Source organism: Ylistrum balloti, unplaced genomic scaffold (genome assembly GCF_031769215.1).
Source record: "Ylistrum balloti isolate Yb309-2 unplaced genomic scaffold, AGI_CSIRO_Ybal_v1 Utg370072, whole genome shotgun sequence".
Taxonomy (NCBI): Eukaryota; Metazoa; Mollusca; class Bivalvia; order Pectinida; family Pectinidae; genus Ylistrum; species Ylistrum balloti.
In genome coordinates, this window is record NW_026782113.1 from 472,251 (window position 1) to 498,609 (window position 26,359).

At 33.9% G+C, this 26,359-nt stretch overlaps 1 protein-coding gene across 1 annotated transcript in view; it reads left to right on the top strand.

Annotated features, from left to right (window-relative positions):
• The first annotated feature begins 406 nt into the window (after positions 1-406).
• Positions 407-26,359, top strand: part of LOC132549642 (PDF receptor-like) — a 32,422-nt gene continuing 6,469 nt past the window's right edge. The window contains exons 1-6 of the mRNA XM_060213590.1: positions 407-482; positions 14,550-14,660; positions 17,856-18,019; positions 19,305-19,408; positions 19,760-19,928; positions 25,611-25,767. Of these exons, the coding sequence (XP_060069573.1) occupies positions 407-482; positions 14,550-14,660; positions 17,856-18,019; positions 19,305-19,408; positions 19,760-19,928; positions 25,611-25,767 (781 nt within the window). The remainder of the gene's footprint in view (positions 483-14,549; positions 14,661-17,855; positions 18,020-19,304; positions 19,409-19,759; positions 19,929-25,610; positions 25,768-26,359) is intronic.

Here is a 26,359-nt window from a genome sequence, read left to right on the forward strand (position 1 = left end):
GCCATGAAGCTATGACATCACGAAAAAAAACCCTGTAGAAACGTTCAAGCAGTCAAATCTCCGCTCGGTCGTATCACATGTATACAAAAACAAAATAATATGTCACATCATGTGTGATAAATACGTTTAAATGTATTTAATTCACTTTATACCATTCTACCCTTGTTACGCTAGTGTTTAATTACGAAATATATATGTAAGGTTTATGTTAACGTGTTCAAGGGTTTCCCTACTGTGTGCAAATATCCGCAAACAGGGTTTATGTACTAACAAATGATCCAGTGATAATATCTACTTTTCAGGAACCTAATAATTCTAAAATATAATTTCGTGTATTTGTATAGAGTATAATATTTGTGATTGTTTGTATTGACAGGCGTACAATGGATCCTTCACCGACCCTAGCATGGTAAGAACCTGGAAAGTGGGTAGTGACGAAGATTGTATTAGGAGTCAGGCAGATCAGACCATTCAGATCGAAGGTAGGCTAAATGTTGGATCTTTTTAACATTAGGCAGATCTACAATGTTGTGTACCTAGAATTTTATGTACCTACAATGTTGTGTACCTAGAATTTTATGTACCTACAATGTTGTGTACCTAGAGTTTTATGTACCTACAATGTTGTGTACCTAGAGTTTTATGTACCTACAATGTTGTGTACCTAGAGATTTATGTACCTTCAATGTTGTGTACCTAGAGTTTTATGTACCTACAATGTTGTGTACCTAGAATTTTATGTACCTACAATGTTGTGTACCTAGAATTTTATGTACCTACAATGTTGTGTACCTAGATTTTTATGTACCTACAATGTTGTGTACCTAGAGTTTTATGTACCTACAATGTTGTGTACCTAGAATTTTATGTACCTACAATGTTGTGTACCTAGAATTTTATGTACCTACAATGTTGTGTACCTAGAATTTTATGTACCTACAATGTTGTGTACCTAGAGTTTTATGTACCTACAATGTTGTGTACCTAGAGTTTTATGTACCTACAATGTTGTGTACCTAGAATTTTATGTACCTACAATGTTGTGTACCTAGAGTTTTATGTACCTACAATGTTGTGTACCTAGAGTTTTATGTACCTACAATGTTGTGTACCTAGAATTTTATGTACCTACAATGTTGTGTACCTAGAGTTTTATGGACCTACAATGTTGTGTACCTAGAGATTTATGTACCTTCAATGTTGTGTACCTAGAGTTTTATGTACCTACAATGTTGTGTACCTAGAATTTTATGTACCTACAATGTTGTGTACCTAGAATTTTATGTACCTACAATGTTGTGTACCTAGATATTTATGTACCTTCAATGTTGTGTACCTAGAGTTTTATGTACCTACAATGTTGTGTACCTAGAATTTTATGTACCTACAATGTTGTGTACCTAGAATTTTATGTACCTACAATGTTGTGTACCTAGAGTTTTATGTACCTACAATGTTGTGTACCTAGAGATTTATGTACCTTCAATGTTGTGTACCTAGAGTTTTATGTACCTACAATGTTGTGTACCTAGAATTTTATGTACCTACAATCTTGTGTACCTAAAATTTTATGTACCTACAATCTTGTGTACCTAGAATTTTATGTACCTACAATGTTGTGTACCTAGAATTTTATGTACCTACAATCTTGTGTACCTAGAATTTTATGTACCTACAATGTTGTGTACCTAGAATTTTATGTACCTACAATGTTGTGTACCTAGAGTTTTATGTACCTACAATGTTGTGTACCTAGAGATTTATGTACCTACAATGTTGTGTACCTAGAGTTTTATGTACCTACAATGTTGTGTACCTAGAATTTTATGTACCTACAATGTTGTGTACCTAGAATTTTATGTACCTACAATGTTGTGTACCTAGATATTTATGTACCTTCAATGTTGTGTACCTAGAGTTTTATGTACCTACAATGTTGTGTACCTAGAATTTTATGTACCTACAATGTTGTGTACCTAGAGTTTTATGTACCTACAATGTTGTGTACCTAGAGTTTTATGTACCTACAATGTTGTGTACCTAGAATTTTATGTACCTACAATGTTGTGTACCTAGAATTTTATGTACCTACAATGTTGTGTACCTAGAGTTTTATGTACCTACAATCTTGTGTACCTAGAATTTTATGTACCTACAATGTTGTGTACCTAGAATTTTATGTACCTACAATGTTGTGTACCTAGAGTTTTATGTACCTACAATGTTGTGTACCTAGAATTTTATGTACCTACAATGTTGTGTACCTAGAGTTTTATGTACCTACAATGTTGTGTACCTAGAGTTTTATGTACCTACAATGTTGTGTACCTAGAATTTTATGTACCTACAATGTTGTGTACCTAGAATTTTATGTACCTACAATGTTGTGTACCTAGAGTTTTATGTACCTACAATGTTGTGTACCTAGAATTTTATGTACCTACAATGTTGTGTACCTAGAATTTTATGTACCTACAATGTTGTGTACCTAGAGTTTTATGTACCTACAATGTTGTGTACCTAGAATTTTATGTACCTACAATGTTGTGTACCTAGAATTTTATGTACCTACAATGTTGTGTACCTAGAATTTTATGTACCTACAATGTTGTGTACCTAGAGTTTTATGTACCTACAATGTTGTGTACCTAGAATTTTATGTACCTACAATGTTGTGTACCTAGAATTTTATGTACCTACAATGTTGTGTACCTAGAATTTTATGTACCTACAATGTTGTGTACCTAGAATTTTATGTACCTACAATGTTGTGTACCTAGAATTTTATGTACCTACAATGTTGTGTACCTAGAATTTTATGTACCTACAATGTTGTGTACCTAGAATTTTATGTACCTACAATGTTGTGTACCTAGAATTTTATGTACCTACAATGTTGTGTACCTAGAATTTTATGTACCTACAATGTTGTGTACATCTTCTGAAACGCTAAGTTACAGTTATTAATATTTGTATTCATACGCACTGGCAATGTTAATCTGGTCAAATTCATCGGTAAATGAAACAAATCACATTTAGTAGTTTCATTGAGTCGGATTTGGGTAGAAATTGAAATATATCAAAAAGAAACATTTTGAAATTAATTTCTGAGTGATAAAACAGGTATCCTGATCAATAACAAAGTTAAAAAGTTTACATAAATATTTGAAACTATCATTTTCGTTAACCAGTTTCTTATGTTATCAACTCGCTATATAAGGAAAAGAAGGCATTTTTGACGTCACGTTTGAATGACCAACGAGTTAGAGTAAAAGTTGTCCATTACGAATTTCGAAAATAGAAAAAAAGTGAATCAGAGAGATAGACAGAGTTCAAAACTAAAACCATTTCTTAGGAAAAAATATATAGCAAAATGTTTCCCCTTTTGTTGAATACACAACATATACTGGAATTCCGTAATATGATAACCAGGTCAATATTTTGACAAATTATAGCAAAACAAGAAAAAAACATCGCTAATATGAATTTATAGAACATTATCGATTCTAACATCCGCGGAACAAGCAAGTTTATATACAGAGGGTGTCAATAGATGATGAGGTTACTGATAGTCACACTCAGCAAACACAAGAAGTGAAACTCCAGAGAATAGGGATTTATGTACCACAAGTATAACAAACCCGCCGAGAGGTTGCTGTCCTCTCGCGTTGACGCATTGGCTATTTGTGTACCTCACATGAAAAGGATATATTCATAGTTGAGCAAAAGTTCTTTTAACACAGCTAGTAAAAGATTGACCAACTGTTAAACAAAGTCGAATCGACTACAGAGATATTGCTACCGCTTATTTCTATGTTGTCACTATTTTCGACCTTAGTGCGCATAGGATTATAGTGCAGCCGAAAAAGTTGGTCGATGCCGTACCATCTCGTATAATATGTACGTCAGTGCTAGTCCGCTCCACACCGGTCATTTGTCTGATGAGCTGACAGTGTAGTCATCGAAACGTCACACTCTTGTCTTCTACTGGTTGTGTTATAAGATGAAGGTGACGTCACACTCTTATCTTCTACTAGTTGTGTTATAAGATGAAGGTGACCGTGTAGTCATCGAAACGTCAAACTTTTATCTTCTACTAGTTGTGTTATAAGATGAAGGTGACGTCACACTCTTATCTTCTACTAGTTGTGTTATAAGAACATTTGTTCGCTGAGTTTACCAGAGCAGAAGAAAATTTCCGAGATGTGTCTTCTTTGTGATGAACATTTTACTGTCAGACATATTTGCTATTTTTAAACGTGCCAGTTATATCATAATATTGACAGAGTTTCGGTGTAGTTCATACTTTGAAGATTTACATGCAATAGGCTATATACCTGGTTCGTTTGGTATGATTTTTATTATTGTTATTAATTGATTTTTTTTTGAGAAAGTTTCCTTTTAAATTTCGAGTTCGGTTTTGATGTTTGCTTTTGTCGGCGTCTTTCATGGCATTAAGCTCTAAACGCCTCGCGATTATCGCAAAGATAATACCAACACAACAGAGCACATGTACTCCTTTTAAAACACTCGTTCTACCTGTCAAATACAACAAAATAAAAATCATATGTTCCCGGAAGTCAGAGATGATAAAACCATATAATGCTATTACGATATAAAACTAAAACTTTGATAAAAGTCTTTTTCCCGACATAAACACATTAATTTTACTTTCGGATTCTGATCTTTTAACCACGAAATCAGACAGAAAAATAATAGTTAATGTTTTTTTGAAATATATATTTGTGCAAAGGATTCTGGGAAAAGATTCAATACTTACAAAAAGGTTGCGCTCCTCCGTTTCATCTAAACGTCAAATTGTGTTTTGGGATTCAGTGTAACAGTTTGGGTATGACTACATACCAATAAACAAGTTTTATACCAACACGTCAATTTCAAAGAGTAGATTCGGAATACATCGTTGTATAGTGTTAATCGGATATAAAAATCGATATTAATGATGTTGTGTATAAGTATTATTCGTAGAGAAGGTATTCTTTGTCACATTAAACATGTACGCCGCTGCATTATTTGGAACACTAGTTTAAAATATCTATATTTAGCCTTGATTTGTGGAGAATATGTAATCGAACGTACGCCATGATATAGGCAATGTAACAGATGTGATATCATTTGTGAAGATCAAAATAATCACAGTAAATCGTACAAAGATCATATCTTAAGAGTTTTGACAGCGCACACAAACAAGTACTGTCTTTGTTTGTGACGTCATACATAAAGTCGTCTGGAATATCAGGTGTAATGTATCTATCGGTTAAAGTTGGTGGTTACCTAGAAGGACGAAACAGCTGTCCGATGTAGCATCATTGATGGGTCCTAGAAGGACGAAACAACTGTATGATGTTGTATCACTGACGGGTCCTAGAAGGATAAAACATCTGCATGATGTAGCATCACTGATGTGTCCTAAAAGGACGAAACAGCTGTATGATGTAGCATCACTGACGAGTCATAGAAGGACGAAACAGCTGTTTGAAGTAGCATCACTGACGGGTCCTAGAAGGACGAAACAGCTGTATGATGTAGCATCACTGACGGGTCCTAGAAGAACGAAACAGATGTATGATGTAGCATCACTGACGGGTCCTAGAAGGACGAAACAGCTGTATGATGTAGCATCACTGACGGGTCCTAGAAGAACGAAACAGCTGTATGATGCAATTGTTTTTTTTTTTTTCATTCGACTATGTCTAATTCTAAATTTGATTTGAAAGGTACGATCCTATTTATTTTTTGGGTTTCTTTCTTTTGTTTGTGTGGGCTTTTTTTTTTTTCTTTTTGTTTCTTTGTTTTTTGTTTTGTTTTGATTTTGCAATCATTTGTTGTCGATTGGCATCATTGGCTTTGCATTCGTGCATTTTCTTATGTACGTGTATTTAAAATATTAAAGATACATGGTTCCCGGTCTTCATAATCAATTCAAAAAGTACGCAAATCTCTCGACCCACAATTCAATCAGTCAGAAAGTACATGTGCTGCTCGACCTAATTATGCGAATGTTATCCTACGAGCCATACAAGGCGAAGGAAGTAAACGTGATAGAGAACTGCTGTATTGATTAATCGTCTTCTAACTTAAGCACTACCTTTAAAGTACACCTGTTATTACCGATGTAATGCTGAGTTTGAGCTAATCTGTAATGAACAACTTTTGTGTTTTCTCCGACACGTTGTACCTGTTGGTACATATCAATGCATACACATCGAATCACATGTCTTGAATCGCAGGTGAAACATCCATACAAAATAATTTTGTCTCGCATCCCTTGTTAAACCGCCATACAGAATATTTTGTCTTGTATCGCTTGTGATATAGTCATATGAGATATATTTGTCTTGCATCACGCGTCTCCTTTCTCTAACCCATTACGAACGCTATCTAACTGTGATAAATGTACACATTTGTTATATTTCTTTCAATCTTCTATATTTTCATTTTTGAAAATAAAAAAAAAAAAAAAAAAATGAAAATGGATTTTTATGCACATGAAGTGTACATGTTGTTGGTTAATACTGTTAATAGGCGCGAGTGCTTGGCTTTAAAACCAATACTAAATATTAGAATGAACTCGTAAAATTAAGTACAGTTTCGAGAAAAGAACAAGGCCCATGTACTTGTTACACACGAAGCGAATGGTGCATTTCATTTAATACAGCGTAATAAGAATGAATTAAACTGTATAGCAACTGTTTTCATTTTCTAGGCTTCTTCAGTGATGCTAGTGGCCTAAATGTTTCTAGGTTGGTATAAAAATCACAACAAACTGCAACCAAACACAAACAAGTTACAATGATCCAAACATTGACCTAATCTCGTGATGTTCTACAGATTTTCCACAGTTGAATATTTCAAATAGCGCCAAGCACGTATGTGACTTCTAAAACAATACTACAAGAAATAAAGTATGGCTTGTCGATGTTCTGGACGATGTACGTCACCACCACCGAATCAGTTAGATTTCCTCAATATAATAAGTCGTGCAGTTGATACGAAAGAGAGACAAGGTTAAGACTTGTTGTATCCCACTGCAGGCAATAACATACAAGGCGATTACTGCCAAGGGCTCTACAGAATCGGAGTGGAGTTTAATGTTTTCTTAGGTGATATTTCAGAGGCAAACAATAGGTGTTATAGTCCCTATCAAAACACTAAAAATCTTTTAAAACCCTGCATGTGTTAACTGGAAATATTTTCAATCGATTTCTCAAGCAATATATCTCTTTAAGAGTAATTCTGTCTCCTAATGTTACACATGTTTTCTTAACTTTACAATTTTTAATCTTTTTACTCTGAAGTAAAACTCTACACAGTAATAAGACTAATCTTGTACTTTAAGAATCAGCAGTTTGCAATATCTAGTGGTGATATTATTATATAAACTGCCAAAGTCATGATAGATAATCTCTGACTCTCCTGGATTTGTGAAATTTATATCTTCGCAACAGCCTATACTAAATGACAAATATCCATATATAATTGGGATACTTGGATGTCACATGACACTTGACCTACTTATTGTATGACGTAGATGTCCAGAGATGATTGGACTACTTGGAGGTCACATGACACCTACCCTACTTACTGTATGACGTAGATGTCCATAGAAGATTGGACTACTTAGAGGTCACATGACACATACCCTACTTACAACGTGTTAGACATTCTGTTGTGCCACGTAATATCAATTTTGTCACTGTTAGAGGAGAAAAAAGTCCAAAGCGAAGTTGATTCAAGTGAGATATTGTAAAGAAAAAAATACGGCAGTGAAAATATTCCAAATAAAGTAATTTCTACAATTTCTGCAAAGAATAAAACAGACACCATTTACATGTCTTGTAACTCATGTAATTTGATTGACAGAAATGTAATAAGGAAAATGCATAATTATTATTTTTGCATGAAATGGTAAATATCTCATTGTGTTACTACAATGAGTGTTTAGACATTTGACGTTAAAGAAAAACAGTTTTTGTCCCAATGTTTCAGTACATTTTTTATATTAACAACTCCAAACTATCGATTTGACAACTTTCTACTTTTCATTGTTTGTAGACTCTGTTCTGCGCAACAACGCGAACCAAATGTCATCCGATATTCACGGATAAGGATTATGTAAATGGTCTCTATGTCGCCTTACTATGGCCCATGTGTTAACAACGAACAAATTAATCACTAAGAGTGTAGTGATCTCTGGGCATAGCTCACAATATGCCACTGAAGCAAGAAATCGAACGGAAATTGCGTCAGGAAACCAAAAAGATATCACCGGGATAAAAGTTCAAGTTCACGTGTTAAATGATTTAATATAATTAGGTTACGTATAGCGGTTTATTTTCGCGGGGATGGTATTTTGCTATTTCGCGGATGATTGATGTGATCGCGAAAATTTGATCCGTGATATTACGCGCTTCAATGAACAGACATATTGTACGGTTATATCTATGTACAAACGGTTTGCCCTCATTTGCCCATCTATCTAACCTTTGAAACAGACATTATGATATGAACATGGACTATTCGCGAAAATTTGAAAATTAGATCCTCTCGATTTATATGGATCGCACAAAAATTTCTCGCTAAAATAATCGGTTATACGGTAATTTTTAAACGAGTAGAGATTACTTAACAATTCCACAATGAATTATCTTTTTTTGTGGGTGTTGACCCCTGACCTGCACTGTTGAACCAATAATCTCTGGTCAGGTATCACCATTTATTACTTTCCAAAGTTATCGAGATCTGTTACTAAGTTAAGTGAATTCTATGCCTGCACTTTACACTCTTCCATGGAAAATTAAAAGTATTCGTGACAATATTAGTTCATGCGAATCTAGCACCTTCTCTAAACATCATCACACTACCAAGTCAATTTTCTCTGACTATATTGTTTTAGTAATTAGTCCGAAGGGCTAAAATTCAAACAGAATGGGAAACAAATTCTATACAGTCGTAACAGAACGACCTCTTCTTATCGTGTTGGCTTTTAATCAAATTGGCGCTTGCTCGTAAAGGTTAACTTTGAGTGAGTGAAGTGCAACGAGGCGGCTGTGTGTCACGCCATTGCGTCAATGTAAGGTTGTGACATTTTGGAGTTGTTATAAAATGGTACCTGAGTGGTCACTCAAAGTGTGGACAATATCATCATATGTGTTAAAAGAACATTTAACAGCAGATGATAAAGGCATTGACTGTAATGTAGTATTTTATACTTCATTTGTTGTAATTTTTTCTGTCTAGGGTGGGGTGGGTTTTTTTTGAGGGGGGAGTCGGGGGGGGGGGGAGCTTTTTTATTTGTATTATTTTAAACTAGGCTTCGACAATCAAAGCCGAACAGGGACGAGCAAAGAAGACATGTTAAATTTCAGTAAATCTGAATCCCTCGTTAACAATTATGAGCTATAACGACACGAAATTAAACTTGTTTTGGTGTTTTTGCCTGCTTAATTGTTCAACCCTGTGGGTTTCTTCAAGGCAGGTCGTTTTAAGATTTGACACATTTACAAAACAGTGAAAATTTTGGGCTTAAAACTCAGTTGGCCCAGTTTTTGGTAATTTTGTGCCTATTAGAGGTAATTAGACTCAGCCATGAAAATAGTTCTATTATTATTATTATTATTTTACTCTAATGCTGTCCCTACTTTTTCTATCACAGAGTTGATCGTCCGCTCAAATGAGATAGACCATGGTGTCTTAGCCATGAATTACCGAAATCATGAAGAGAATACTTCGTGTTCTCTGTTTGTAGCTCAGCATCGCATATGAACTCAACCAGGCATACCCCGTCATCGTTCTGTGCCTACTTCAGGTGATGACATTTCACCATGGTAGCACTATAAATGTATCCATTAAACTCCAAGCAAACAAAAATATGCGAAAGTCATTGTAAGATGAGTGGGCCGTTTTAGCAAAGCTGCACCACCACATGTTCGGATCACGGGCTAAAGAGTGGAGACAAACGACGTCTTTAGATGCATATGGTACAATTTTAATACATTTGACACGTGAATTATTAGTGTTTTGAAATTATCAGTTGATGAAGCAAAACAAATACTTAACTTTTAAAATGCATCAAAGCAATCCATTCCGACGTCAGTTTCTTTCATATTACTAGTGTTTGTACTTCAAATTGATCGATAACGTAAAAATGTTAAACATTTTATATCACACAAGTCATAGCAGTTCATTTGCTATATCACCCAGCTGCTTTTGATAAGTGTTATGCTCCCCGAAGGGAGAGCATATAGGCGCCGCTTTGTCAGTCTCTCCGTCCGTTAGTCTGTCCGCCATAATTTTGCACAAAAAAATAACACAAAAACTATAAGAGGTACTAACATAAAACTTAATAGGTAGATAGTTCTTGATGAGGAGAAATGCGGTGAACAAGAGTCAGAAGGCTCTTTTGGATCATATAGAAGTTATTGTCGTTCATTAATTTTCATACTTAAATTTTGTCCGAAGCATAACGTTAAAACTATTAAAGGTATCAGCAGGACACATGACACTTCATGGATAGATTAATTAGAAGAATTGCAGTGCACTAGAAACATCACTCTTTTTTTTAATAATTTAGGAGTTGTTGTCCTTTGTCCTTTGTTATTTTATCATGCTTAAATTTTGTCCAATTCGTGAAGCATAACCTAGTCTCTGACGACCCTAGGATTACGAATATGACAGTTTTAATCACTTTTTTGTTTGTACGTTTCATGCAATGCCAGATTTTTTTTCTATTTTGAAACCTCGACCTGCGAATTTTTGAATCCAACAACAGATTTACTTTTTACTTGCGGAAATAATGTCTATTTCTTTTTATCTATAGTTTAAGCTGTTAGAGCTTCAAAGAAAAGTCCTTACCGCGTACGGCTGATACTTATTGACGTTTGCCTTTTACAATCTGAATCAGTCAGTCGAAATCAACTCTGTGTCATGAACCCTTTGTCGACGAGTGTAAGCGGATGATGGGAGATTTTCCATTTTAGAATAAAGACGGCTTGGTTTATATGATTTGCCGACAATTATAAAAACAACAGTGCAAATAAGTATATTGGTTTCCGTGAATGGACAGCAATTTTGGCTTCGTTTTATATAGCGACTCTTAGCAGTTTCAGCAAAGAAGACTTGCGTTATGGAAGGATGTAGCAATAGGACTGACAAGTGTTACATATCCACAAACGTATAACAAGGTTGGTTCATTACTATTGGATGTGTGATTAGCCTTCAATATAGTTTTTGTCTGGTCCAGCACTCTAGCACTGTTCTAGACGACACAATGACAATGTAACCACGATGGTGCAATGATGCTAGATATTTGAATTCAATGTGAAAAAAACTCTCATATGCTTTAGATGGTATAATCGAAAATTTCAATATCACGAAACAAAATAAAAAGATTGAGTCGACTTAAGTCATGATTCAATCAATTTAAATAAATTTCTGCCGTATACTTTCTTGAAAACGATTGAAAACGAAAACTGTTCATGGAACAGGACTATATCGACATATCAACAAAATTTCAGTCCAGAGTAAACGTAGAAGGAACAGAAAAAAACAAACAAAAAAACAAGAAAACAAAAAAACCAACCAAACAAACAAACAAAAAAGTAAAGAAAAATCTCTGTATGATATCCTTGAGGAGTAGATATTGAAGACAAGAGTCTAAAGTGCGTTTTCTGTTTCATCGACGCTACCCGCATTTAGCAAGGCCAAGAACGGCATGCCATGTTCTCAAATGAGAGAACAGGATTCTCAAAGGATTTTTATGAAGAAGTTCTTTATGTGCGTCCTGGAGCTTTCAATTAATACCGTAGTTTGCAGGTTTGAAGTTATATAACCACTAAAGATGACAATGACTGATTTATCGATGAAAGCAGAATTTTTAGTGTAGAATTTAATTTATCGTAACAGCCAATGTTCTATGATGAAACGGTGATATGTTATAGTGCCATCACATTGAAATTTTATAGCCTAGACATGGTAATACAACGCTCTGCACAGTCACATAGTTTCATTTTGCACCCATTCATTGCTGATAGATAAGCAGGGAGAAAGATAAGCAGAAGATTCAGAAGAAGCAAGTGGCTTTTTTTATATTTATCTTTCTGATCTCTTAAACATCAACAACTTCAAAAATATCAACATGTGAACAGAATCATAAATCGATCCTAACTTTGATTGAAGATATTAATGAATACAAGGAAAATACGACTAGGTGTTCCGGTAAAGTTAGCATATTGACATAAAAAAACATCTTTTGCACATCTAGCAAGATTAGCTATATCAATTTTGGCAGTTTTTTTGTTCATTATTAAGGCCTGCTTTTGCCATATTTCACTTTATGTTTAAATGTTTTACGACCGTCTCATTATCCGCAAAACACCGCCTTTTATACGACTAAATCTGTCACAAGTGAAAAAATTCTCAAATAACGGCCTCGAACTACCATTTTTATTTGTATACATTGACATCACAACAGAGCCGCTATTTGATTCTGTTTTGAACTCAAATTGCGCTTCACTGAATATGGCTGATATGACGGAATTGAAAGTTAATATCACAGGCTAGCATCCGTCAACATCCTCTGATTGTTTATGTTTCTGACGCTGTGTTAATAGAATATTTACGCCATGACCAGTACACGAAAACGTATTTATCAAGTCTGTTTATGGCTTGGTAGCATTCATTGGATATAAACCAAGAACGACATTGTCTACTGTGGTACCAGATATTAGAGTAAGCGGATAAGTTTACGAGGAATACCATTGCTCGAGTTGTCCTTATTGAATAGCCCTCGCATTCCATAAACATCGTCTCTGTCAGCAAATTAATAAAGAATTTTGTCTTGTTACGACGTTGGTCAATGGGCATTGCTCCTATATCAATTTTCAATTTCAGTTCAGATAAATAATCCTCCATCCTATTGATGCCGGAAAAAATAATCAAATCGATAATGTATGTCTTATAGTGTCTTGTTATATGAATTATCTTATTATGTTGAGAAACTGATAGAAACATGGTTAAGTCCACTCACAAAAAGAAAACGATGAAAACAAAGTCGTGTTTGAAATGCATTGAAATGCAACTGTCCTGTAAAACACACAATTGAACATGTAGCTAGATGTTTTTTTGTTTGTGTCCCCAAGACAATACGATTTTTTCGGTTACGCTTAACCACATGCTATAAGGTAGTAAAGAAGTTTTAAAATGTACCATATCCGTTTATTTCATTGAAATAACAATGATGCTATATTCATATTTACACCAGCTCCATCATTGTAATGAGATGCATTCAAAGATAATTGTTTGCAGATTCAACGTCCTGACAAATGCGTAAGTCATATGAGGATGAAAAAAGTCGAAAGTTGAAAACACATTAGAATAATTCCATACTTTCCGCGCTATCACACGACAATTTACACGAACATATCATAGGCCCCAACAACACGTGAGCAACGCCCACACTTACCTCGTATAAATCGAGAGACCGCCCTTTGATGACCTTGGTCATTCATAGGACGTAAAAATATAAACCAAACTGCACTTTGAAAGCCGAAGTTTTCATGTCGATATTTCATTAACCGTTTCCTACGTTCTTTCCATCGTCTATAGAAGCTGATATTCCTCTTCTTCAGTGTTTGTAACAGCTGATCAGTAGGTGTGTCTACCTGTGTTACTTCGGTAGCATATTTCAGTGTGATAGCACTGTTACAATGAGGCTTACAAGCATATAGCAGTCTACCACAAATACTTGCACACAGGGAGATCCTTGTTTAATGACCACAGCTATCATTATGGCGTTAAACATTATAAAACAAAACAAACCACAGTTACACAGCTATAGCCTTGCTTAGACGGCTTTCAATGCACAAGAAGAAAGAACAGATGTTGAGTCTGGTTAATAAGACTTATAGGAATTAAAAATAAAGATGTTTCGATGGCAAACCAGACTGTACATATGATGTACTTTTTGTCGGTTAGTAAAATTATCAAAATATTTATTTCATGACAATTTTCAAGTCATGACATGATCAAATCTCTGAAATGTACTTTGAATATCATGTCATGATTTAAATACAGGAAACTACGATAATGTCACAAAATCGTGATTCACATTCGAAATGGATCAAATGTGGGCTCACCGTGGACGATATAAAATACAAGTAGATTCATGTAAATGTACAAAATTGTTTCTTTGGGTTAAGCATCAATGGCGACACCCACCTTGGCCCTTCCAAATAAATAAAGTCACTTTCTCAATTAAGAACGAAGTTGAAAACAACAAGAACAATATCTAAACTTATATAGCAGAGGAAATTAAATATATTTCCAATTAAGGCCATGGGGGTGACCATATGATTTCCCCATAACCTTCACTAATTTTTACATATCGAAGCTTTGTGTTGATCTATCAGCTGTCTATATCTGCATTTTGAGCCGCCACAATAATTGAAATTAAATTGCAGGAATGGATTGCTTTTGAAACCACTTATACAACCAATTGAGAGTGAGTTACTCTTTCTTGTTTCTTATTACAGGTGGCGTCTACTGCAATGCAACATGGGACACTATTCTGTGCTGGCCGGCCGCTCGGGTGGGAACTGTCACCTTCCTGCCCTGCCCACAACTGCCAGGTCTCGACGTCACAAGTATGTGCTCGTGATTACTTTTATTGATTCTTTAAAAGAACGTGCACACGATGGAAAGCCGTTTTATCTTTTTTTATTTGTTGCTTTCCATCTTACAGACATTCTGTTTCCGTTGAACAAATTTTTTCAACATTTAAAAACTGTAGATAAAATACGTAAACTAACAATAACTGTCCGGATGCTTACATTAAAACATATTTGTTCTGTAGTTTTCAAATTATGTTCATATACACTTGTCACTTGTCTGTCTTTTCGTAAGTGTTAATCTGTTGAATTTGACTTTTGGTTCGCGAAGTGTAAAATATCACTGCAAATTTTGGTAAAACTACCTCTAACACGTTTTCAACAATGATATCAAGAGAAAAAAAGATAAAACTTTTTTGTTTTGCTAAATCAGTTCAAAATTAATTACTTTTGTTTTGGTACATCACTTCATTCAACAAGCGAAATAAAAGAAGAGCGTCTGTAGTGTGTCTGGAAATTATTTTCATGTCAGCCAATACATGTTAGAGTCGCCAGGAAGTTTATAATGATATATACATTTTATACCCATATGTACAATCGCTGAAACAATTACAGAAACATATAGATAATAAGAATCTTCAACGTGAGTAATTCTTAAACATTTATGGTCAATATGATATTTGGAAACATTTATTAGATGATTTTATTGTCAAAGTTATTGCGCATTGCAAAACAAAACATTTTTTCTCTAAGCGCTCTGTCTCTTGGTAGTTGATATTGCATGCCTTATTCAATTGTGACCATCCTGGCATTGTCTAGAAGTTGATATGACGCAATTTATCATAACGATAGGGCAAATGTCAGCTGTTTGAGTGCTATTGTCTACAATACGTTTTACGGACACAAGGCATTATTGATTTCATTGGCAAAGATACCTCTACAAACCTGATCATAAAGGAAATGTATAGCGTTAATTGTATAGCAAGACTGTTGGATGTATCCGGTTTATAAAAAACACTTTTTGAAAATGAAATGTAAATTATTTAGGAATTAGAGTTTACATCAGAATATGATCGTAAAAGAAGACCGTTAATGATTTCAAAAATAACAGAGAGAGCACACAAATAAACAATGCATTTAGTATGATTTTATGGTATGGAGAGTATGGCGGATGTATAGCGATGTTCCAATACGAGTTGCTTAAATATGCATAATATTATTGGGAAATGATTAGCTTCAAAATTATTTGGATTGGAAATATTACATAATACATCAGATATACCATATACAATACCATTATACAACATATGAACATAACAACATATTTGATTTCTCCTATTTAAATATTAGCCATACGTTTTACTGGTAAAGCAAATGCTGATGTATTCAATATTTATAGTGCTGGTGTATTGCATAGAGCATTTAATGTACGTTTCTGTTATACTTCGAAAAACTTAAACAAGATATACTGTTTTAACTCAACAAGTGAGATTAACAAACCACATTATATATATTATATTTATATATATTTATATACATATATATATAATGTAAATACATATTAGTTTTCAGTTTGAGTTTGTATCGCTTACAAGTCACCTGCTGATAGAGCTTTCATTGATGTGTCAGTATCAGGAACTGGAATTGCGTTGTACTGACTAAATGTACACTATGATACATTAATAGATCGAAAATGATTTCAAAAGCAACATTTTAACGCAATTTAATCAGTCTTTCTCAGCAATTGAAGTTCAAATGTTGTCGGTATGCGCGATGATAAGTACTAGACAGGTTTAGATATGGTTGTATTCTCTGTGTTGTCTACTCAGTTTATCGCTCCTCTGTCTGGTCTGTCCCAGTTAACGAATGTGTTGTCACAAGTGATCAACTTACCGTTCATCTTTTGAATCATAATTGTGCAGTAAAAATATCGAACGATACGTAACTAAAGTCTTATCTAACAGACAGTATGTAAAAAGACCAAATCAATTCCCTTTTTTCCTGTATTGAGTGAATTTGGTTCAGGCATTGTGTCTTTTGGTAAGATATTTTTAATCAGGACAAATGTTCCTCGCTGTTATTAAATCTTCCTGCAGCCCACTCCTTGCGTAGGGATGGATAATGTGTATTTTACTCGGAGGTATAAGTTATCCTTTATCTGGCACATTTTATCTCAATTACTCATTTTCTATGACATGAACAATTTTATAACTATTTAGGTGTGTATGTTTGGTTGATTTTATTCGGTATCAAATTCATAGATGTTTCTGAAAATTACCAACACAACGTATCTATATATTCGTTTTAATGCCCCCAATTAAGCAACAGGCGAAACTACATGAAATAAAGATGCATTTTATCTTTTCTGTTTCAGTATGAGTTTTTTAAACCAATCAAATACTGGGAACGGGATATAAAAACAAAGTCATTAAGTAAAATATGTTTGTTTAATTATCGAGTCGTGCATCTTGTTTCCAAACTGAATCGTTCTCTCCAAAAACAGGGAAATGTTTGTTTATTGTATGGAACCATAATATTGCTTTGTTCATTTCACTGTAACTGAAGTCCAGCAGTTTTGCATGTAATGTATTTCAGTCTATTAATAGTGTACCAGTTTTCATTGAAGCAATAGTACGTTGTTATAAAGATACTTTTATTTCATGTATGTATGCAGCAAACGTCCTGGTATTCTCTTCGTCAGGAAAGTCGTGTCAGCAAGAATTCTTACATTTAGTGATCATATCATCCACTGATTTTTTTGTTTCATTATCATAATGCCATAGGTATTTTTCGAAGCGTCAGAATTTATTTTGAAAAATGTTAACGAACTTTGATATCACGAAGTCTTAACGTAATCAGTTTTTTTTTTTGTCATCATGAATTTGAATACTGATTATCAACCACCGAAAAACGTTAAATTGATTACAGTTACAAGTGTATGTAATTTAGATTATAGTGGAAGACACGCATTCCCTGCTTGACACTAAACACTTGATCAGATACACAATGAAACCAGGCTCCTTCTGGTGTCGGTTTAATGATCCATGAGTAATGTCAAGCCAATGTGACGGCTACATGTAATATTCCGTGAAATCGCACCATAGAATTACACTCAAGGTGAGCCCAACGAGGTTTACTGACCTAATTATCTGAATTAAGCCCATGGACAGAGTAATGCATGAAATTGATATAATTTAATTCTAAGAATCACCTTTTATTTATTTGCTCTAGAACATGGTTTTCGGAGATGTGGGTCAGATGGTCGTTGGGAAGGAAAGTTTCCCGGAGATTACTCTAATCCAAAAGGATACACAAATTACACAAACTGTTACACCCCGGAGGCTTATGATATCTGGAAAAAGTTCTACGCGAACAAGTCATCAGCTCAGAGACAGGTGGGTCAGGAGCAACGTAAACGCAATACTAGTCCGAATGTTTGACCAAAGGACTTAAAAATGTCAAACCTTCGTATTTTTAGAAACTAATTTTTATACATAAACTGAAGTTGAAGAAAACGATGTAGTAACTCACCACTACTTGAGATAGAAAGTGATAATGTTCGAACAAAGACTCACATAAAATGTCTCACAATATCTTGTCCGATCACATTATAGCACTAAAAAGCGCCAACGAGCGATTTATTGCTTGGTGGGTGCTGTTTATATGACCTGAATGTTTGGAGGATGTAAAAAACACAAAGCAAGATAAAAGAGTAAGGAAATGCATTCATGGCAAATTGTATTGTGCAGGGTCTGAACGATAACATGAACGGAAAGGTTATATGTTGTTAACACACTCGTGTGTTTTAGCATTTCGATATGTCTTTAGACGCTTTCTCGTCCTATTGTTTGTTTCTTTCTTACCAGAACTAACTGTTTTGAAAGAACAGTTATTGGGAAATACACTTTTGGATATTCTTTTCAAACTGAGTATCTTTTGTACCACATCTCATTGTAACAAAGGTGACCCTAATAAAAAGCATAAAGAAAATACTAACATGTCAGCATAATGCTAATCCAACTCAAAATCCGTAAAACTAGGGCAAAATATCAACAACAAAAATTTACACGCAGATTTCTGAAAAAGTACTAGGGAAATAAGACCAGACGTTGGGGAAGAGAAAGCGTCTTCTGCTTCATCGATGGCATCTGCCATGTAATAACTCTCGAAATTATTTTCTTCAAAAGTAAGCAAATTTTAAGTTATTTCTATATGAAATTTCGGGCTTATTATCAGGAAATGTTTATTTTGAGGTCGACTTATTTTCGAGTTTTTATGATATCTTTATTGCATTTTTTTAAAAGCACAGATTTGACCTTGTGGATTTTGTTTCCACCGATAATTGGAAACTCCAATTTTTATAAAGTGTTATCACACTGTAATGTCTCCACAATCATGAGAAGTATTTCCGTTACTGTTGATGTTGTGTTATGTTTATATACTTCAACTCCATTCAATCTAGTGTCATTAATACTCAATTATTTACATGTAATTTACTATGTTTTATTCTTACTTCTTTGAATTTTAAATTTTCATTTCAGGGAGAATTCAATTTAATTATCTTGTGAGTAGTTTTGTTATCAGTATTTTTGCCAGGACTATTTTTTCAGAAACAATATATTTATAAATCATAACAGAGTGAGTATTTGGACTAGCATTACCTTTATCTTTATTTTTCAGATGATCAAGGACATTGTAGTGGGCACAAGAACCATGGAAATCGTTGGGTTATGGGTGTCCCTGGTATCTTCATTAATATCGCTGTTCATCTTTAGTTATTTTAGGTACGTTGTGGGACATGTTGCTTATACGCCAATGTAATAAAATAAAGGCAATAATTAATACCTAACCGTTTAATTTACTCTCCTTATTATCAAAGGCTAAATATACTTATATATTTATGAAAAGTTATGACTGAAGTTATGATTCCGACATAACTGTCAATGCATCGGTTTCTTTTAATTCCTCGTGTAAAATATCACAAAACTATTTAAATTAGAAGGATGCCTGCTGTGTTATTCTTGAAAATAAACGACATATACAGATTGTCCATCCATCTCGCATAAATCGCTCCTAAACCAAATCAACTAACACAAATTATATTATGCATCTCCGTTTATGACGATTCCTTGCAGAAGTCTTAGATGTCATCGAACAAGAATTCATCGGAACCTGTTCGTTTCCATCAGCGTACAGACGATCGTGCGATTGATCTTATATGTGGATCAGTTCGTGGCTCAAGCTGGAGGACAGCCCACTGTCGGTACAACTGACATGAGTGAGGGCGCAACCATATTTGAAACTGTGAGCAACTAAATACCCGTGACTTTCCGTTTTGATATAATAAAGGGTAGATTAAGACAATGAAAAAATATCTAAAAACAAATATTGTTTTTTAACACAGTATGAAATTCATGCGGGAAAGCAATTCAAGTCTCATTATTAACTCTAAAACATTTTTATCGATTTATCAGGAATGTTTCCACTAGACTCGTTACACTCAAAGCTTGTCTCATATCCTTGGACTTTTTGTCTGGCAGTTTCTTTCAATTAATTTATTTAAAATGTAAAACCAGTGTTTTAGAAAGAGTGAACGTGTTCTGTTCCCTTTAGCAACATTGTGCTTGTGAAGGAAGTACGAGTGACCGATAGGTAAGATAAGATATAACAATAGAATTAAGGCACCGGAAATAATTACATATTGATATGTACAAGTATCCGGATAATAAACTTACTCTGTATTCTTAATCTGAGAACGGTATTCAAGGACAAGGACTACTGTTACACAACAATTTATTTGTTTTATAAGTGATTCATTATATGTTCATTAACATTTTATGTCTGGTTTTTAAACATAGCCATTTAAGCTTTACACGAACACTGAAGCACTTGTATATTCCTTTATGTCTTATCACATAAGTAAAATTGATAGAGAAAAGCGAAGGCAAAGAGTCAACACTATTCCATAAAATGATTAGGGTTGAAAGCGCAGTATACATACCAGGTTGTCTAGTTGAAATGGTAATTTATCAAGGAATATTCAAGAATTTTTCTCTATCCGAGATGACACTTAGTGTTTACTAGATTCGATTTATAAATAAAGTATGTTTATTGTAAGAACATATCAGTTATAGTTTCTTTCGGTACTGTAAAATACCCAATCAAACTTGCCCTATACTGTGTCATTGAGAGACTCTTAGATCATTGATATCCTTCGAGACACACGGACCGTCTAGAGCATTAGTAACGACATGGGTTGTACGCACTATTGCTCCATTTCCTGGTACTTGGGAAATATCATTTCCTTATATGACATTTCTGTCACCGTGCAGACGATTTTTTTCTGGTTCCAAAGCAGCTCTCGTGAATCATTCACCTTTGAGAACACGAAAAGATTGATTGCCTAGTAAATCGGGCAACTGTTCCTCTCTGTTTCCATTACTCTACCTGTGGTGACAGATTAGTAGTCAAAGACCTAAGGAGTTGCTCTTATCTATTAATGCAATTTGCAGAGTGAAATAGTGGTGGACTTAAATGTTTCATCATTTGCCTGATATACTACACACGCAGTCAATCCGGCTAATATTATAAAGAAAATACATACAACGAACATTGAATCCTTTTAGTTTCGGTACATAAAACTTATTTGATAAAATATTGATAAAATATTGAATAAGAAATCGAAATTAAGCAAAAAAAGATCTTGCATAGAGTGGCTTGTAGAATATTAAGATAATAAAATAACGTATTTCGGAAGGATAAGCGTCTTTTGCTTCATCTTGTAGGTAATGCTATATTCTCAAATGAGCACGGTTTTACACCGTTACGTTACAGGTTACCGAGTTGTAGGACACATACCGATATCATTGCCATTCTAAATTATGCTGTTAATTTTATAACCTTGTTGAATATCGTTATTACTTCACATCTTAAAAACAGTTCATTCGAACGGAAATATATAAGTGCAAGTAACTGTTTTATGCAGCTATTATTTTGTTTCACATCTGCATGCTTGTGAAAAAAATATAAACAAAAACAACAAAATACTAACATGTCAACAACCATAAGCCAAACTCAAATTCAATAACACTTAGTACAAGCTATGAACAAAAGGATGATTTACACGGAGACTCCTGAAAAAGTACCTGGAGAATAAGACCATGAATCACGGAACATTTTAAAAAAAATTCTAGAGAAAGTTCACTGGTCCTATACATTAATAAGCCCAGTTCTATAATGAAACCATAAATATTTAAAGGGATTCAAGAATAGCAAATTGTAAATTATTGCATCACATGTCATGAAAATCATAAAAGTAATTATCTGAATTCAACTTCATCAAGTTCACATTATCATTTTCTAATGTCACACTTCCTCTTCATCAACATCTGATTTATACAAGCAATGGAAATGACGTTTTATGGAATTGCGTTGTCAGGCCATTGAAAACGTATCATTAATTATCGTGTTTCTCTCAGCCTTTTTTTAATTTACTTAATCACTATGATATGAAATTGCTTTCTTGCATATCATTTTTCAATATGAAAATCACTAATGCTCATAAGTAATTTTAATATAGCTCAGAGTTTCGTGTAAACATGGTTTTTGTAAGACATTTTCATCTCATTTTATCATATTGTCGTGGTCACTTTATCAGTTGACCATGTTTGGAAGAGTTAATGTATTTTGTCAGTATTTATTTCTTGTTTAAACACAACAGAAACAATCTTTCCATATACACTTTGTATGAATGAATTTGGAATATAATTGTGGATTTGATTTTGCATGGGACGGATGTTGGTGTAAACAAAGGTGCGCGGAACTCATGCTAAAATGTGATTTGAAAAAAGAAAAGAAATCAAAACATTTAAAAAATAGCTTCATAAGGGACACAAAATTTGCAAGAGCTATACCCGGCTTCAACAGTTCCATAATATTCATTCATTGAAAATAATGTTGTTGTCAATTGATTATTATTGCAAATTGTAATTAGTAGGTCACGTGAGAACTGAAAGAACAGTAAGTTAATGAGGTTTATTGTTGATGTTAAAAAACTGTCAAACAATTTCCACACTTTAATGTAAAAACTTTCACTCAACCAACGTTTTAGAAATGGTCTTTTAAATGTCAAATACGCCTTTAAATGAAATAGGTTTGTGCGAAGTTCTTTAGAAAGTGTGTGACATGTCACTTTCTTTAAGGTAAGTCAATATTTTAGGCGTTTTCAAATTGCAGCTGCAAGGGATATGTGTTAAAAGTAAAAATATGTTAAGGTGGTGATTGATAAATTGAAATGAGGAAATTCATGACAAGTTATCTGTAGATACCTTCTTTTCGAAACTTAATTAGGTTTGGCCTATTTAATTATGTTTTAATAAGAAAAGGAAGGATATAGAAATATTTGTCTTGGATTTCTCAGGAATGTTAGCTTCATCACACTTTTTTGTTTTTTGTTTTTTACAAACATCTGTTAATATTGAATATTGATGAGCATTTGCTGTGTAATTGAATTGAAACAGAAAGTTTGTCATCACATCACATGTCTCGTTTGACGTCACGACTGTATGAAGTCTCGATGTTTAGAAGTTTTTTGGTAGTCCCTTGAACTTCGAACCATCGAAGTTTGACTGTATATATATATATATATATATAGTGAAAGTCTATGTTTACTTAAGTCCTTGATCAATAGGTACACTAATAAATGTATCAGTTATAAACAGATTCGGCGTAGTTATGAAGAATCACTGTCAACAGATATTTCTGTAAGTCAAGCCCGTTCCGTTAGAATTAAATAACATATCAGATTTTATTAAGACTCACTAGTCGTTCGAAATAAATGTGCATGAGTTAAAGGTTGAAAGTGTTGGCTTGTTTTCTAAGCTTCATGTTTATGCGAAAGAAAAGCCAATGCTTCATAAATACAGCTTCTTAATCCGTTTACTGTTTGATACTTCGTAATATCAAGTATCGATCACCTGACAGCATGGCTATTAATTGAGTCGACTGAGAGTGCATGTTTTTGTGGCCTGCCAAAATATTCAAACTATAGATTTTATTACGTGTATGGCATAAAACCATTACGTTACCATTACTAATAGAAAATACCAACATGTCAACATATTCATAATCCAAACTCAACTTCCATAAAACTAGGACAAACTATGAACAAAAAACAGATTCTTTAAACTGAAAGGTAGACCAGTCCTTCCTGTATCGATTGAAATGGATGTGCGACTGATGTATACTAGAAACATTTGTCCTAATATATTTAATGTGATGTTTTGTAAGTGTATGTACATTTATTTTTTCACGTAAATTTGTGAAACTTACGGCGACGTAACAATACATATTGGTCAGTATATACCGGAAAATTGACCCAAACTGAAACTTGTAACTTCACTTTTTGACTAAATTGTGTTAAATATCTGTAACTCTGATGTGTAAATTATTTCATCCGACTTTTTTCAAGTAAAATGTTGTGCTTTGTAAATGCCTGCCTCATATCCACGTTTTTTACAATTATTTCCATTATTCAAATGTAGGTATGTAAGATATCCAAACAGAACATGTCATAAGTATAAGCTCAGATTTATTTCCGAAATCTCTGACTTCGCTTCAGAACTTTGATAAAGTGTAATACTGGGCACATGTCACAGGATGTCTTTTAAATTCTCTAATCTACCGTATTATATTTATTCAATACCATACATTTGTTTTGCGTCAAAACAACGGTAGTCTTAAAATGTTGGTTTTGCAACATAATTGTTAGGTATGTCAATGGATAGCCATTAGTTAGTGTTATTGCTATTAATCATCACACAGCAACGAAAATACCACTAAGATGATTCCATATATAGCTTTGACCTTGAAATAATGAACTCATATTTGGATTGATTTTCCGTCATGGGTTTTTGCTCCTAAGTTGTAATGCGTATTACGAGACATGAGCAAAAACTAGTCAGCTGGTATTAGTATTGGACAGTTAATGTAACATTGCTATCATGTGTATGTTGATATATTATCTTCTAGGTTAAGACTATTACACCTGAAATAGATTGCTAAGCCTAAGGAGATAGTTTTTACTGTTTCCAAGTCTACATCGATTGGAGGAAGGCGATATTTCCACTTCATTGATCGCCAAACTCAGACATCTAGACATGATTGTTTTTGTTGCGTTGTCAACACTGTCTATCGAGGGTTACATGATGAGAGTTTGTACGTACTAAAGCCTAGGAATTTATTTTGAAAATTCATTTTTTCATCTTTTCCCAAATGTATATCTCATTGTCTTTGTTTTTAAAAGTCTTTGGAAAATGTGGGTAAACATATGTTTAGAGAGTACGTTTGTCCCTTGATCATAAGTCTTAAGTCGTTAAAACATGTTTTTAAAACATTTAGCATTGTGAAATGTAGAAAATAATAAAGATGCATTGTCCCTCGCCGCTAAGAATGTGTAACGATTAACTTAAAAAGGCTTAATTCTTTAAAAGCAATGTATATATATATTGTGTTTACTACGAAGAGAGACTGTTAAATTTATTTTGGAAATATTTTGCTTTGGTCGCCTCATATAGTTATTCTCTGGCATACAAAGTGTTGTAAATTATGGGCTCTATATAATTACACATTTCCGATTAAGTAATTCCAAGACATGTAAGCATTCGGATTTTTTTGATAGTCGTGTCGTTATCAATTAAATGAGTAACTTTGACCAATCTATATAACGACATCTTACTTAAGGAATCCAACAGATAATCCGGTGCAATGAGAATATATCCAGGTCATTATGACACGTTTCCTTTCAAATAACGGTGGTTGTTTGGCCGTAAACAAGATATTGTCTCTTATTTTCCTTGCTGCGCTATGTCATCTAATTGTTTTCGTTTTCATTTCCATCCAATGAATCGTTTTGTTCTTACTTAAATCTCTTTTCTAAAATCCGTTGAATAATTCATTATCTACAGTATTGCTAATTTTGTATTACAGCCCGTGCTTTGTGAATTCCTGTATGCAATGATTGAATACACGAAGACGGTTCAGTTTATGTGGATGCTGATTGAGGGCCTGTATCTACATAATATGATTGCCGTGTCAGTCTTCTCGGGGCGTCCAAACTACATTGTCTTTTATTTGATGGGCTGGTGTAAGTAACAATGAAACAACATTAGTTGATTGTTCCAGAATGTGTAGACAAGAAAGAAATAGTCTTTACCATAACACCATTTGGTAGTTGAGATATCATAAAATGAACTATCGACAAAGCAACTGTTTTTAGCTTTCCGGGATCTATACCATTTACAACGGTATTGTGAAAACGAAGCTAACGTTGATGCTAATGATAATAGTACAATAACAGAAGCTTAGATCTTTGATTGTCAATATAATATAAACTGATAAATAAGGTGAATGAAGGGTATTAACTTTATAGTCAGCTAACCATATAACCTTATAGGGAGGTAAGACACATAACTCTCTGCCTTCTCAGTTATGGTTGCTTGTACTCGATAGCCTGTACCGTCAATGACGATAGTTCACCTTTTGAGTATAGATATTCTTAATAAATAGAAATTCTACATTTTCGATATTGAATCTCATTGCCTGGTATATATCCCTCTATGGAATATCAATTCAAATTTTAAAAAAATGATATTTAACTTTTTATACTTGTCGAAATTCAACCATACTCTCGGAGGAGCGGGGCAGTTTTGCATTCTTATTTCTTTATAATGTTCCCA